A 14,901-nucleotide genomic window follows, 5' to 3' on the forward strand; every position below is an offset into this window, starting at 1 on the left:
CACGTGATATGTCGAGGGAGACAGCTCTAATTTCCTGTTTGGCATTGAGGACCTCCATCCATTGTTGAGACAGCAGAAGCAGCATGTCCAGAGTAGAGTGACCTGGTCTGAAACCAAATTGATGATCAGAGATCAAGCCATTGGAGAAGAGGAAAGATTTCATATCCGAAGCAATGATGGATTCCATGACTTTGCTGATAATTGGGAGAAGGCTGATTGGTCTGTAGTTGCTAGGATCTGTTTTTGCACCTTTTTTGTGCAAAGCGGTGATGTTGGCTGATTTCCAAGCAGATGGCAGTTGACCTTGAGCAAAAGAGAGGGTGAAGAGAACAGAGAGAGAGCGAGATAGAGCGGCAGAGCAGGATTTTAGGACCCGTGGGCTGATGCCGTCGGGTCAAGTTGCAGAATCAGAGTCGAGGGTTGACAGAAACTTTTCCACCTTGTCAGGAGGAAAGGACACGGAGTCCGGGAGCAGCTGGGTACGACTGGGTATGGTGGGTACAGAGAGGGATGGGTTTGGGACACAAGATTTAGAGGCAAACACAGAGTTGAGGCATTCAGCTTTTTCACGTGCAGAGTCAGCTGTGTAGCCGTTTGAGGTAAGGGAGGGGATGGAGGGGGAACAAACACCAGAAACGGATTTGACCAGACGCCACCAGGATTTGGAAGAGGGCGACAGATAAGAGAGTTCGGTCTTGACAACGGAGAGATATTGTTTCCTGGCTCTCCTGAGGGTGGACACACACTTGTTTCGGGCTTTGTGAAAGGAAATGAGATTTCCTTCCGTTGGATTTGCTTTCCAGGAGACGAAGGCAAGTTGTTTCTGGGCAACAGCCTCACCACAAGATTCCATGTACCATGGACGGGAGGAAGGGTATGACAACTGAAGACGAGATGGGATAAATCTGTGCATGAGAGAGAGCAATTTACTTTGGAAGAATTCCCAGGATGAGTTGATGTCAGAGGTGGTAGAGATGGGAGACCAGTCCAGATGATTGATGGCTGCTTGAAGACCGTGCCAGTTGGCCTGAGTGAAATGCCAGACTCGTCGACGCTGAGCAGGCTCCTTGAGGATGGTCAGAGAGATGTCCACTTTAACAAGGACATGATCAGATGATCCGATTGGAGCAGAAGAAGAGCAGCAGACATTTTCAGGGAAGTTAGTCATAACCAAGTCCAGAAGAGAAGATGCTCCGTTGACTGAGATCCGGGTCGGGAAATTGACAGATTGTGTCAGTCCCAGTGAGTCGCAGAAGTCCTTTGCTGAGGAGCCATGGCTGGTGAGAAAGGGACCCACACCCAGCCAACTGGCATGATGACAGTTGAAATCACCACATATGAGGAAGAGAGAGTTGGGATGAGTAGATAGAAGTTGGTCCATATTATCAGACAGCGAGATGTAGATGGAGTCATCACTGTTTGGTGGACTGTACAACACACATATGAACAAGAGGTGGGAGCGAAGGGGAAGCCGTAGCCAGAGGTATTCCTGGGGGTGAGGTGGAGAGAGTGCAGTGCAGGGCGAGTGAGGAAGAGAGTTTTTGATAAAGATAGCAACCCCACCTCCGGGACGAGGCTCAGGTCTATCATACCGGAGGAGGGAGTAACCCGGGAGAGATACTAAGGAATCGGAGACATCATGAAGGAGGAAAGTTTCTGTTAAGCAGATCACGTCTGGTTTGACAGAAGCAACCTGTATGGAGAGATCAGTTAAGTTTGAACGAAGGCCCCGGATGTTTGAGGTCCATACCGTTAATGAAGAGGAAGGGGGAGCATCGGATACAGAACAGGGGGGAGGAGGGGTAGGGTAAGATGTGGAAGAGGTGGAAGAGGTAGGGAGAGCTGTTGAAGGTGTGTCAGAGATTTCAGAATAGCTCGGAGAAAGGGAAGGAAGGGGCGGACAAAAGGTTTGATGGTGATTGGGTGAGGCACAATGAGGTGTTATTTGAGGAGGGGGAAGAGCGAGGCAGAAGGTTGGGGGAGATGGAGGTGAGAGTTGGAAGGGGGAAGAAGCAGGGAGGACGCTTTGAGGAGGGGGGGGTGAGAGGGGGGAAATTGAGAAGAAATGAGGGTGGGGAGATTTGAAGGGGAGGGGCGAGGGGGGAGTTTGGGTGGGAAGGGACAAGGGGAGGGATTTGAAAGGGATGGGATATGGGGGAGATTTGGAGGGGAGGGGTGAGGGAGGAGTCTAGGAGGGGAGGGGCGAGGGGGAGTCTTTGAGGGGAGGGGTGAGGGGGTAGTTTAGGAGGGAGGGGCAAGGGGGGAGATTTGAAAGGGATGGGTGATGGGGAAGATTTGGAGGGGAGGGGTGATGGGGAAGATTTGGAGGGGAGGGGTTATGGGGAAGATTTGGAGGGGAGGGGTGAGATTTGATTTTAGAAAGTGTACGATTAATGGGAAACGAACATTTATTGCAAAATGAGTTTCTTGTGACCTTCGAGTTAAAAATACGTTTAAGGACGCTGGATGGAGGATGGAGTGCAGGAGAGTTTAGGGAATGTAGAAAAAAGGCACTATAGGAGATAGAATTTTTTTTGGGGATGAATAGATTTGGTGAGCAAGTCGAAAGCAGCCTTTTAAAGAAGAAGAAGAAAAAGGTGTTATAATATATGACGGAATACATAACGTGAGGGGAAAGTGCAAACATTGAAGGTTAATAACAGTGAAAACCATCTGGGGAAATGGGGGAGAAACACGTGGTCGAAGAACGAACGAACGAATAAGAATGAATAAACGAATGAGAACAGGGAAGGAAATTTTTTTTTTTTTTTTTTTTTTTGTTGTTGAGATTTACACAAGGAAGTAGGCTATGGGGTGAAAAGACTGGGAAAACAGAGAACGAAAGTTATTGGATCACAAACGACGGACCGCTGAGAGAAAAACAAAGCCTCAAGGTTGTACAGTGTACACTGTACAAGGCCTCAAGACACGACACGAATTAACACGATTTTCAATACAGGTATGAAAGATTTGCACCGAAAATCTTCGTCGGGACACAATATACGTACATACACCATAAAATAAATACAGTTTTTTTTTTTTTTTTTTTTTTTTTTTTTTTTTTTTTTTTTTTTTTTTTTTTTTTTTTTTTTTTTTTTTTTTTTTTTTTTTTTTTTTTGTATACAATATCGAGGCTCGTGAAAGAGCGAACATTAATCACACAGAAAGACAAACCGACACATAAAACATATAACATAGGGAGCGGTAGACAAGATGGGGAGAGAGGGGGAAGGACACAAACACAACATTTGAGAGCAGGGACCGAGAGACATGGAGACATCGAGAGATCTGAGAGAGGGCGAGGGCTTTGGGGGGAGGGGGGGGCGTGGGAAGGGGGCAGTGGGAGAGGTATAAAACATATGGACACTGCCAGGACTTCCAGGAAAGAAGTTGGAATTTCAAACAAGGTGGATCTGGGGTGAATTAGCGGGGGTAGAAAAGATCAAGGTTTTGGATGGGGGAAGATAAGAGATGGTGGTGAGGGTGAGGGTGAGGGTGAGGGAGGGAGGGTGAGGGTGAGGGTGAGGGTGGTGAGGGAAGTTATAACGAAAATACAAATGGGAACAATTACTTAACTTCGATTTCCAATCGCTCGCGACGCGACAAAGGCCTTGCTCGCAACGCGGCAAACAGACGATTAATTTATGAAAGATAAACACCGAGAAACTTCCAAGGTGCACACTATAACTTCACACACCGAAAGATAAATACAGTTTCAACAAAATACAATTGTGAACAGACTTAACTTTGAAAACGTGGAGACCGTGTGGAGCTTCGAGAATCCCTGCCACCGTCTCCAAGATCTCGCGAGATCTTTCCACCTCACCACATGCTTTACCACGTGCCATCACCTTCGTCTTTCCTATATTCACCTTCAGACCTTTTGTCTCCATACATTCCTTCCACTTGTTCAGCTTTTCCTTCAGTCCATCCATACTTTCCGCAATCAACACCAGATCATCTGCATACAACAACTCCCACGGTAAACCCTCCTTTACGTTCTGAGCCAGCACCTCCATCACAGCTACAAATAGTAGTGGACTTAATACCGACCCCTGATGCACTCCCACCTTCACCTCAAACTCACCACTGTTCCCGTCCTTCGTCCTTACAGCTGTGCGCGCTCTTTTGTACATTGCCATCACTATTCTGATCAACCATTCCTCCACTCCTAACTTCCTCAATGCCCATGTCAATACTTCGCGTGGAACCCGATCGAATGCTTTCGCCAGATCAACAAACCCAAGAAACAACTTCTTCCTCTTCTCCATGTACTTCTTCTGCAACTGCCTTACAATAAAGAGCGCGTCTGTCGTTCCTCTTCCTGGCATAAATCCAAACTGCATTTCGTCGATCTTCACCGTCTTCCTTATCCTCCTCTCCAACACCCTTTCCAATACCTTCATTCCATGCTCCAATAACTTTATGACTCGGTACGAGCCACACTCCAGAGGGTCACCTTTCCCCTTGTATCGAGGGACGAGGGTACTCAGTCCCAAATCCACTGGAATGCGGCCTTCTTTCACCACCAGATTACAGATCTCTTTCATTCTCTTCACACCCCAACTTCCTGCTGCCTTCAACATGACTCCCACAACTCCCGTCGGCCCTGCCGCTTTTCTACTCTTCATTGCATTTATCGCTTCCTCAACTTCCTTCTCAGTTATCTTCTCTGCCGGTCCTAAGACTGGGTTACTCTCTATGTTGCCATCCCATTCATTCTCTGTATTCAACAGCATTTCCATATATCTTTTCCATCTTCCTTTAATTCCATCTGGGTCCACAACGATTTGTCCCACTTCATCCTTCAAGCAACTCACCCCATCAGATCACGCCTCTCTTTCGCTATCTGCTTTGCAATCCGGAATACCGCTCTCTGACCCTCTTCCGAATCCAAGCATTCTCCGAACATTTTCCTACATGCCTCCTGCGCCTTTGCAGGAGGAGGCATGCGCCTTACATGCGCCTTACATGCCTCCTGCGCCTTACATGCCTCCTGCGCCTTACATGCCTCCTGCGCCTACGCACCACCTTACCTCTCTTTTCAGCCTTCTTGGCTGCCTTATAACTTTCATGCTCTGCTTTTTCTGCTCCCGTACCCTTCGCCTTCTGCCACTCCTTGAACTTCTTCCTCTTCTCGTCCATCCTCTTTCCAACTTCCTCATCCCACCACCATGTTTCTGAGTGCCTCGGTGGTCCTTTTGTCCATCCACATAGCTCACCAACAGCTCCCAACAGACTATCTTTCATTGACACCCAACCACGTTCAAGCTCAACCACATCATCCTCTACCCTACTCAGCCTCTCTTTTATTGCCACCCTTACCGTCACCTATTTCAACCTCCACACCTTCATTCTCGGTTGGTACTTCACCGCCGAGCTCTCCTCGCACCTTTCACCCTTATGTCGCAGACAACCAAGTGGTGCTGTGAAACAGCCTCCTCCCCCGGCCAGGATCACCTTTGTGTCCCGGAGGTGCCCCCTATCTCGCCTACGCACCATCAGGTAGTCAACGGTTGTCGTTGACCCACCTGACGTGTATGTAACAAGCTTATTATCCTCTTTCTGGAACTGAGTATTACAAATCAACAAATCAGCTCCATCAGCAAACTCCAAAATCCTTTCACCTTCTCCATTTCTCACACCATATCCATAACCCCCATGAACTCCCTCCAAACCGTCCATACTCCTTCCCACATGTCCATTTAGGTCTCCTCCTACCACAACAACTTCCTCATCTTTCACATTTTCCATCAGCTTCTCTATCGCACACCAGAACTTGTCCTTCTCTTCATCGCTCCGACCAACCTGCGGAGCATATCCCGAGATGACGTTCACCAATAACTTTCCAATCATCATTTTCACCATCGTCAACCTATCACTCACTCTAGTCACTCACCACACTGTCTACAAACTCCTCAGAAAACAGGACACCAACACCATTCACGCCCTCCGGGCACGATTGCCACACAAACTTGTATTTCTGTCCCTGCCTACCCTTAACCATTCTCACACCACTTCCCTTCCATCTCGTCTCTTGCACACAACATATGTCTACTCTTCTTCTGACCAATACTTCCACCACTTCTCCTGATCTCCCTGTCATTGTCCCTACATTCCATGTCCCAAACCCCAGAAACCGATCTCCACTTCGGGCTGTACCCTGCCTATATGTAGTTGTAATTGGCATGGTTCTCTTTCTGAGGCAATGTTTTTATGGCCGGATGCCCTTCCTGACGCCAACCCTCTTAGTCGCCTCTTAAAATGGCCCCAGATAAAACCAGATAATTGGCCTTCAACCATTGATTGGGTCTTGTGCTAATACACTGCATGGATTTTTTTTTCACGGAAAGGTCGAGTAATATACATTGTGAAGATCATATAATCGAGGTTGTAGTGATTTGTTGTCAACAACACAAATATAATTACCTCCACAGCCAAAGGTGGATGGAGGTTATGTTTTCACCCGTCTGTTTGTCTGTTTGTTTCTTTGTGAACGGGATCAAAAAGTTGTGGACAGATTCAGACAAAATTTGGTGGAGAGCTTGGGTAGGTGACAAGCATGAAATGATTTATATACACAAAGAATTAAGTTAAGCACCCCTACACAACGAATTAAGGTAAGCACCCCCTAATATATATTCTTTGTGTATATGTATACATTGGCATATATTCTAAGGTATGTGAGATCAAATAATGATTGGTATGACATTAGCAATTATCCATTGATGAAATCGAGTGATCAAAGTGAAAAAATGTGATTGGTTGAGTCAGTGATCCGATCACGTGGGTCCTACACACGTTATTGACGCAACGATCGCTAGAGGTCTTCTCAGAACAATGACTGTACGTTAGAAAACATAAACGTCATCCACACTGTCCGTGATGGACCTATAGCTCCATACTTAAATTGAGGTGAAAATATGCCTAAAATTCCCAAAAAATTTCACCTTAAATTATTCAGAATAAAATATTGAAAACGGCATGATTGTTATGTTTTTATGTGACCATAATATCACTTCTCCAGAAAATATAGCAATATCATGGGAATATTACACTGTTTTGACGACAACAAACTTGTAATGTGCGAGGTTGTAAAAAAACGGGGGGGGGTGCTTAACTTAATTCTTTGTGTATATATTGGTGAAGATCCGGAACAGGATTGGATCCGAAAATTTTATACATGGTTCTTCACCATTGAGAGACAGGGCAAAAAACAATTATTTTGTCCTGTCACCAGCGATGAAGACCACTGGATGACGAATAGCCGAACGGTTTTTTTTTTTTTTAGAACACTAAAAACGAAAGTAGAACGAAAAGTAGAACACTTGATCCAATCAGTTTGAAATTTCTTGAGCATGATCTACACAAACATTGTACATTAAATTTGAATTAAATAGACGACGTCATCTGTCACGTGGTTGTTCGGCAGCCATATTGGATTGAACATAAAATCTATGTTGTCAATAAACCACACAAACACGGCACCGAACAAACACCACACAAAATACACCACATAAGCACGTCCTGGCGAGTGTCTGCAATCTCTGTTTGCTCTTTCTTGTTATTATAGCTTTCTAAAGAAGTAAAATGACAGCATTTGTGAAAATCACTATGCTTCAAAAACGTGAACGTATGCGTTCACTATGCTTCAAACTTCAAAAACGAAAAGGCCAACCCCCGCTTTGCGGGGAAAAATGGCCTCTAAACGGTGGTTTTCTTCAAAAACGTGTCAATCGTGCCAATAAATGAAATAAATGTCATAATGGCAGGAAACAGAGCATCAGCAGACGCCGATTTCACTTCTCCATATACTCACCATTCGACCGTAAATCTTTATTGGAAGGGCGCACTTATCACAGAAGTGAACCGGTGTTTCTTCTTTTCGACCCAGAATGTTGATCTGCAGAGAGAAAATACAAAGTAGGGTAACTTGTGATCTAGCCAGAGCACATGAAGTTCTTGTTCTCCATGTAACAAAATACAATGAAGCTTTGGGTAGATTACACGTGAAGTCTTACAATACTTATCATGGTGTTTTCAAAGGTCCCTTCTAATTACAACAATAACAGCATGATAATAACATCAACATTATGACAAACTAACAATAATATTAACATGCTTCTATCCATCCATCACACGAAGAAGATGCAGACTTCGAGCATTTCACCTTTGGAGGACATTTTTGTGTTAAAATGGTATGACAGCAATAATGATAATAGCCTAATAATATGAATGTTATCACAGAATAAATAAAAAATAAAAATTTAAAAATCACACTCATGTCCAAAGGAAGCAGTTCAGTTTGGCATTTTTAATAAGGCATAGGCAAAGCATATAAATTAATCTTTAACATCACCCTTTAGAACCCATTAGAATTACCCTTTAGAATTAAACATGGTGGGTTAGAAAGGTTCTTTTTCATTTTTGACGTACGGACATAGCCTGGTGTTGGGCTAGCGGCTAGGGTGCCAGCTTAGGATCCAAGGATCCTGGGTTCGAAATCCCGGTCGATCGCTGAATTAACGCCAGGGGGGTTGACTCAGCCTGTCATCCTTCCGAGGTCGGCAAATTGAGTACCAGTTCACTGGTAATTCCCTGTGTGTCGTAAAAAGGCGACAACCAGGGTTGGCGGCAGGAAGGGCATCCGGCCGTAAAACATTGCTTCAAAAAGGGGAGCAAAAAACAACAACAACCACGGTCCACGAAAAAGGCCAACCCCCGCTTTGCGGGGAAAAATGGCCTCTAAACGGTGGGTCTAAACGGTGGGACATAGCCAAATATTGAAGCGGCTTCACGGCATAAAAAAAAATTAGTAATAATAACCATCCCCTCACTCCTCCCCCTCTCCCCCCTCCAAGATGACGATACCGCTCAGGAGTGAGCAAGGATTTTGCAAATCGTGTGATAATTATATTACGCCTGTAACAATGAGGCAACATCAATAGTGTTCCAAAGTTCACCATAGGGCAAAATGTTCGGAAAAAAACAATCATTCGTAACACTCCCTTCTGGATACGTTCAATATTGGGCTTGGGCAACAGTAATGCCAAAAGGCCACACAGGTGCTCCAAATTCAAGCATCGGACGAATATACATTTTATAGATCAAAACCAGATAATCAGCCTTGACTCCATTTTTCTTCAATTTGTCCAAAATGTAAAGTCACCACGAAGTTTTACTATCAAGACATTGTACTTGTTGATGCCACTTGAAATTATTCTCAATGACAACACCAAGGTTTTTGAGAGGTGAACAAACTGATGAATAAAGAACAAAAACGTAAATGTTTCTCAACAGACAAACAGAACCAGAAGATCTTAGATGCATTAATACTTCAAGATGTTGAGATGAGAGACAAGGTCTCTAAAATGTTCCTTCACATTAATGTTCTCACAACCACAGAGAGCAACAACACCTCCACCCAAACGGTTGCTGCTGCCACGATGAAATTGCTGAAAAAGTGGCAGATGACATGCAGACGCAGGATTTGCAGATGAAAACCAGATTACAGTGACACCAATTAAGTGATCATCCCTATAATGAGAATATAAAGTAGCTTCAAAACCATTAAACATATTAAGTGAGCGAGCATTGAATAATAACACAAATGGTAAACCAGATTGCGGATAACATCTCCGAGTATTGATCAATACTGTCCAATCAATCTTACAGATATTCACATTACCACACATACAAAGGCTGCGGTTGTACAACATTATCTAGTCTGTGAATATGAGTTCTTACACATCGTCCACGACTCCTTAATCATGCAATGTTATTCTCGCCAACGTTCACAAGCAGTTGTTTGCGAGTTGCACTTTGCCACATGACATTTTACGTAATCTAAAATGTTGAGGGCTGTAACATATTGTCCATTTTTCAGCAGCTATTGCTTGAATTTTAATTTTGCAACAATACATCGGTAGCAGCTAACTGCACCTGCAGGATTAGAATAGGGAAGATGCCCAGCCACCTTGAGCACCACCAAAAGCACACGTAACACAAGTGGAGCAGCAATATCGCCAGATGCCAAGTCCGTAGTTGTACCGGACGTGTTCCGCAGATGAACCACAAGTTTGGCGATGGTGAAAACATTCCATAAGAATGAACTGTCGTTCGGAAGGCAGTGGGTCATGTGGTCAGCTTCCTCTTGCATTCACTCACCCCACACACCTTCGACACCCAGTATTACTCCCCTTAACCCCCCCCCCCCCCATCCCCCCCTTAGCGTTCGGGTACTGGGGGCACGATGCCCCGCCCCACCCCCCACCGGTGAGCCAAGAGGCCAATCATACCTTGTCCATTCTCTCTCTCTGTACTTATCTCCTTTCCACAGATGGTCTGATTGGGTACCCATGTCTTGCGTACAAGATGGTAGGTAAGGCATGGTGATACGTTCTGCTCCTCATCCGTTTTCTTTGTTGTAAATCGCCTGCACCATCCATTGCTCGCGATTATTCTTTTGTACATTGTTCTTGCATCCACCCTTTTTGATTCATTTTGAATGCCCTTGCTGTGCACATTAAAATCCTTGAACTCCCCCTGCAATGATGCAGCATTATGCATCACACCTTTCGTTTGCAAATAATAAATTCACTCTTGTTGAACTCTATTTCTGATCTGTCTGTGGCCATCTGTTTCTCCATTGGTCCAACACTGGATGCACGTAGGTTTGTCTGGGAGATTGTAATTCCCCAATTAATTGGCTCTAGTCCAAGTCCAGTATTGTGTCCCATTGGGAAGAAGAGGATAAGTAAGTATATAAGTTCAAGTCCGATGTGCACAAAGTAGTTGCTCAGCCGTATCCAATTTCAGCATGTCACGAGTGGGTCATGATCTGTCCTCTTGCTTTCGCACCATGTGACCCCGGTGAAACCTCTCCAAGGCATTGAACACATTCTGTAAATGCAAGCCATCCAGACTTATAGGATACACTGTATACCAAGGTGTCACACAAGTCTGGACGGCTTGTATTCACAGAATGTGTTCAATGTATCCACCATTCTTTTGCACTATGGTTCCAGAGGGGGAGTGAATGGGATGGATCAGGAGGGTGGCCACAGACTTATGGGACACTGTGTATGTGTATAATATACAGTAATTATATATATATATATATATATATATATATATATATATTGTTACGGTTCTCTCGCCGGCCTTCTTCCCCTTATCAAGGGGGGATTAATCCCCTTGTCTTTACTGGCCTGGCGGAACCGAGACATATTACGTCCTTTCCGGGCGAGCGCAAAATAGGGCTTCGGGACCAAATTCTCGCTCGTACCTAAGTACTCGCGCCGCCACGGAAACGAGGTAGCAAGCCTCGCACGAACCACGTGAGGTTGGAGTACGCTAGAGTCCCTGTATAAAGAGAGTTGCGCCATGCGCTGACCCGAGATTTCTGGTCACGTGATTTCGTGGCGCCATTTTGTGCCTAACTTCACCGTACGTGAACGTCAGCTTGGTACGGGAGTGTTGTTTATTGCCAAACAAAATGACTGGTTGTTCTGCTTTTGGTTGTTCAAACCAATCTGGGAAATATAAGATGTATAGATTTCCAAGTGATAAAGTCAGAAGACAAATTTGGGAAGCGAAAGTCAGACGAAAGAGCTGGAAAGCGATCGACTCCTCGAGACTCTGCCAGGTAGGCCCACGCCGCTTGATGATCGATGTTCAAAAGCAATTGTATCTGCTCGGTTTTTTTTTGGTTGTCTGTCCGTTGAAAACCCTTTTAAAGGGAAGTGATTTGTGTTTGTTTATAATCTTCAAGGAGCTGACCAAAAATGCATTTCCGTGGGAAGAACCCTGCTCAATTTTTTTCGGGTAGTCCTAGCGGACCGCATATTGTCATTGATTGATGAAATGTCCCGGTACAGTGACATTGCCTGGTCTGCGGTTGGGTAGTCTGCGGGCAATGTCACTGTACTTTTTCAGAGGGAATTAATTTTGATTTTATAGGGGTGGGAAACCCATGGTCCGTTTTGTTTTCAGTTGTCTGTCCGTCCATTCAAAACGTATTCCGAGGCAAGTTATTTTTTTTGGTTTAAAATCTTTAGCCTAATCGGCAATCATAAAAGCAATTTTAGGGGGGGACCTGCTCAATGTTTTTGCGGGTTGTGCAGCCATCCATACGTCCAAAATTTGACGAGTTATTGTTTGCTTTGTACAGTGCTCATGCGTCTTGTGGCATATTTGCTCAAATATTTCCCACCCCGGGATTTATGGCCAAATTGTAGTGATGGAAGATTTTGCACATTGGACAATCCCTATATATTTAACCTGGTGACAGCTATCGTTCCCAAAACATACAATATTTCTAGGTGATTAATGCAGTAAAACAGGTGTATTTGTGTACCCACATTTAAAACTGGCTCAACTTTCAAAAGCTGTTATCCCTGTTTGATATCAATATACATGTGGTCGATAGAGCTAGCGATTTGTCTGGCCATCTTCCGGAAGATTGTCCATGTGATTTTCTGTTGTGGAAGTACTAGTACATGACAGCTCATTAAAATTAAACTGTGTTGTGTTAGAATAAAAATTTCAATAAATAAATACATCAAGGACACTCATTGTATGATTGCAGGAACATTTCGATGTGAATCAGTTTGAGAGGGGGCGAGCTGATGACAAAAAGAGGTTGAAGTGCTCTGCAGTTCCAACAATATTTAGCTACCGGAAACCCGTGAAGCTGCGCAACTCCCCCAAGAAGCGTGGACCGTCCAGAACTGAGAGACTACATCTACCAAACTTGTCCGACCACACCTACTCCACTCATGAACGTATTGATTCCTCAAATGAATCTCAATGGAAGAATTGTTTTATTTATTACAAAATCATGGCTTGTAATATGCATTGCCATACCACTTTTAATATCATCACACAGCTCTTTTTCACGGCAATAGCTGAGTTTTTGACAAAACAAATATCACCTGTATGTAATAATAAGACTAAATATGTGTAGTAAAATTTTTTTTAGCAGGTTTAGAATATATCACCCCATATCGCGAATGTACATGTATATCTAATCCGACACACTTAGACACAAAATGGCGTCCAAATTTGAGTTGACACAACTCTCTATATACAGGGACTCTAGAGTACGCCGAGCGGTTTGCGTACACGTGATCCGCACAGTCTCAATTAATGGACCCCAATTTAAGCGGTTCCATTCGTGCCACGCTTAGTCAAATGGAGAAATCACGGGAACGATCGAATCAGGAAGAAAGAAAGAACACTGATTTAATGATTCCCATACGTATTTACAGTTCCAGGACGAAGAGACAAAGAGTAATCCTTATACAGTCTTAACTTATCCCTGGGACAACGGGCCCCGTCTCATTCACACTCACACAGGGGATTGCAGATGGGCAGGTGTTCCCCAACGCGTCCAGGGATGGTCCTCGTCCAGCTCTCCACGGTTCCCAGCACGTCCCGCGAAGATGGCAGCAGGCGAAGACAGGGGCTCGGAGCGCGTCTCTCGAACGAAGGAGATATCGGGCGGAACGGCAAAGGGGCGGACTTTTACGGCAAAGGGCGGTTACTCAGCCATTCTTATGCAAGTGCGGCAAGGCTCATCAAGCTCATCAAGCACCGCGCGTTCTGGCTGGAAGTTCAACGAGTCCTTCTCCCGTGCAAATTATCCAACGAGCAAGTCCTTTCCCGTAACTGGTGCAAGTCCTTTCCCGTAACTGGTGCAAGTCCTTCCCCGTAACTGGTGCAAGTCCTTTCCCGTAACTGGTGCAAGTCCTTTCCCGTAACTGGTGCAAGTCCTTTCCCGTAACTGGTGCAAGTCCTTTCCCGTAACTGGTGCAAGTCCTGTCGAGGGCTTTTGCGCAGCGGTTCTTATAGCTACGCCCCTCGAACCTTCTGGAACTCACCAGACTCTTCTCACCACGCCCTCTGATGCCACCACCTCTGAGCTCTGATTGGCGGCTCATGCTTACCGTCATCGCTTCTGCCGCTCCGCCTCGACTCCGCCCCGATCCTCCTCTGCCTGCCTCGTATTAACTCGCCCAATATGAACCAACGTTAACGCAAAAGGGGTTGAAGCTACAGGCGTAGGATGATCGGTGGCAGTAGGGCCTATTCTCCTGTCTTTACACAATGCAGAACTAACACAGGAAATGGCCTATTCTCACACATACTAAGAAATAACTATACTACAAATGAGGCTACATGTTGCTTGTGTGACTATCTATGGGGGGCAAACCTTTAACATTTATTGAACTCACTGTACAAACCTCAAAACCGTAACACTGCCCCCCTCCCTCGTCAGACTCGTCCCCGAGTCGAGCCTACTAACACTGGAACGACCGGTTTTGAGAAAGACTTGGGACTAACTTTTAATTATGTGTGACACTTAGATGTGGTTCCCCCTAACATTTATTCTAACCCGTGTGTGCGACAGTTTTACGACACTAAATATGTTCCACCAACTGCGTTGTGTAACTAACTCTAACAGACTCACGCCCACAACTAACCGAATTGCGGATTTATCTTCAAACTACACATAAAGCCGGTGGGCAGCATCTATTATTTACAAGCACAAAACCTACTTATTTACAGTTCTATAACCCAGGACCTGTTCTTTGTGGAAAGAAGATTGGAGGGGAGAGAAAGCACATCATCGCACCAATACACAAAACACATTTCAAAAAGTTCACATTTGCTGCTGGTGTCTGGCATCTTCTGTCTTCCTGCATCTTCTTGCTTCCTGCATGTCGCATCTTCTATGCAATAAAACTTCCAGTTCTTCTTTCCTAGCACACCAATAATAAAATGTACAAAACACGTGTTCGTTTTATTGGATTTGCCAGCAGGGCCAACCCTATGTGGTCCAACTGCGTGACATTGATGCCACTCAAAACCAGTGGTCCGAAGATGCAAGGTAAATTT

General features: G+C 44.9%; 1 protein-coding gene across 4 annotated transcripts in view; it reads right to left on the reverse strand.

The window, feature by feature from the left end:
- Positions 1 to 14,901, reverse strand: part of LOC137425155 (E3 ubiquitin-protein ligase Hakai) — an 84,013-nt gene that overhangs the window by 12,541 nt on the left and 56,571 nt on the right. For all 4 annotated transcript variants that reach the window (XM_068113292.2, XM_068113293.2, XM_068113295.2 and 1 more), the window contains exon 4: positions 7,820 to 7,903. In XM_068113292.2, the coding sequence (XP_067969393.2) occupies positions 7,820 to 7,903 (84 nt within the window). The remainder of the gene's footprint in view (positions 1 to 7,819; positions 7,904 to 14,901) is intronic.

Source organism: Myxine glutinosa, chromosome 4 (genome assembly GCF_964187855.1).
Source record: "Myxine glutinosa chromosome 4, kmMyxGlut1.1, whole genome shotgun sequence".
Lineage (NCBI taxonomy): Eukaryota > Metazoa > Chordata > Myxini > Myxiniformes > Myxinidae > Myxine > Myxine glutinosa.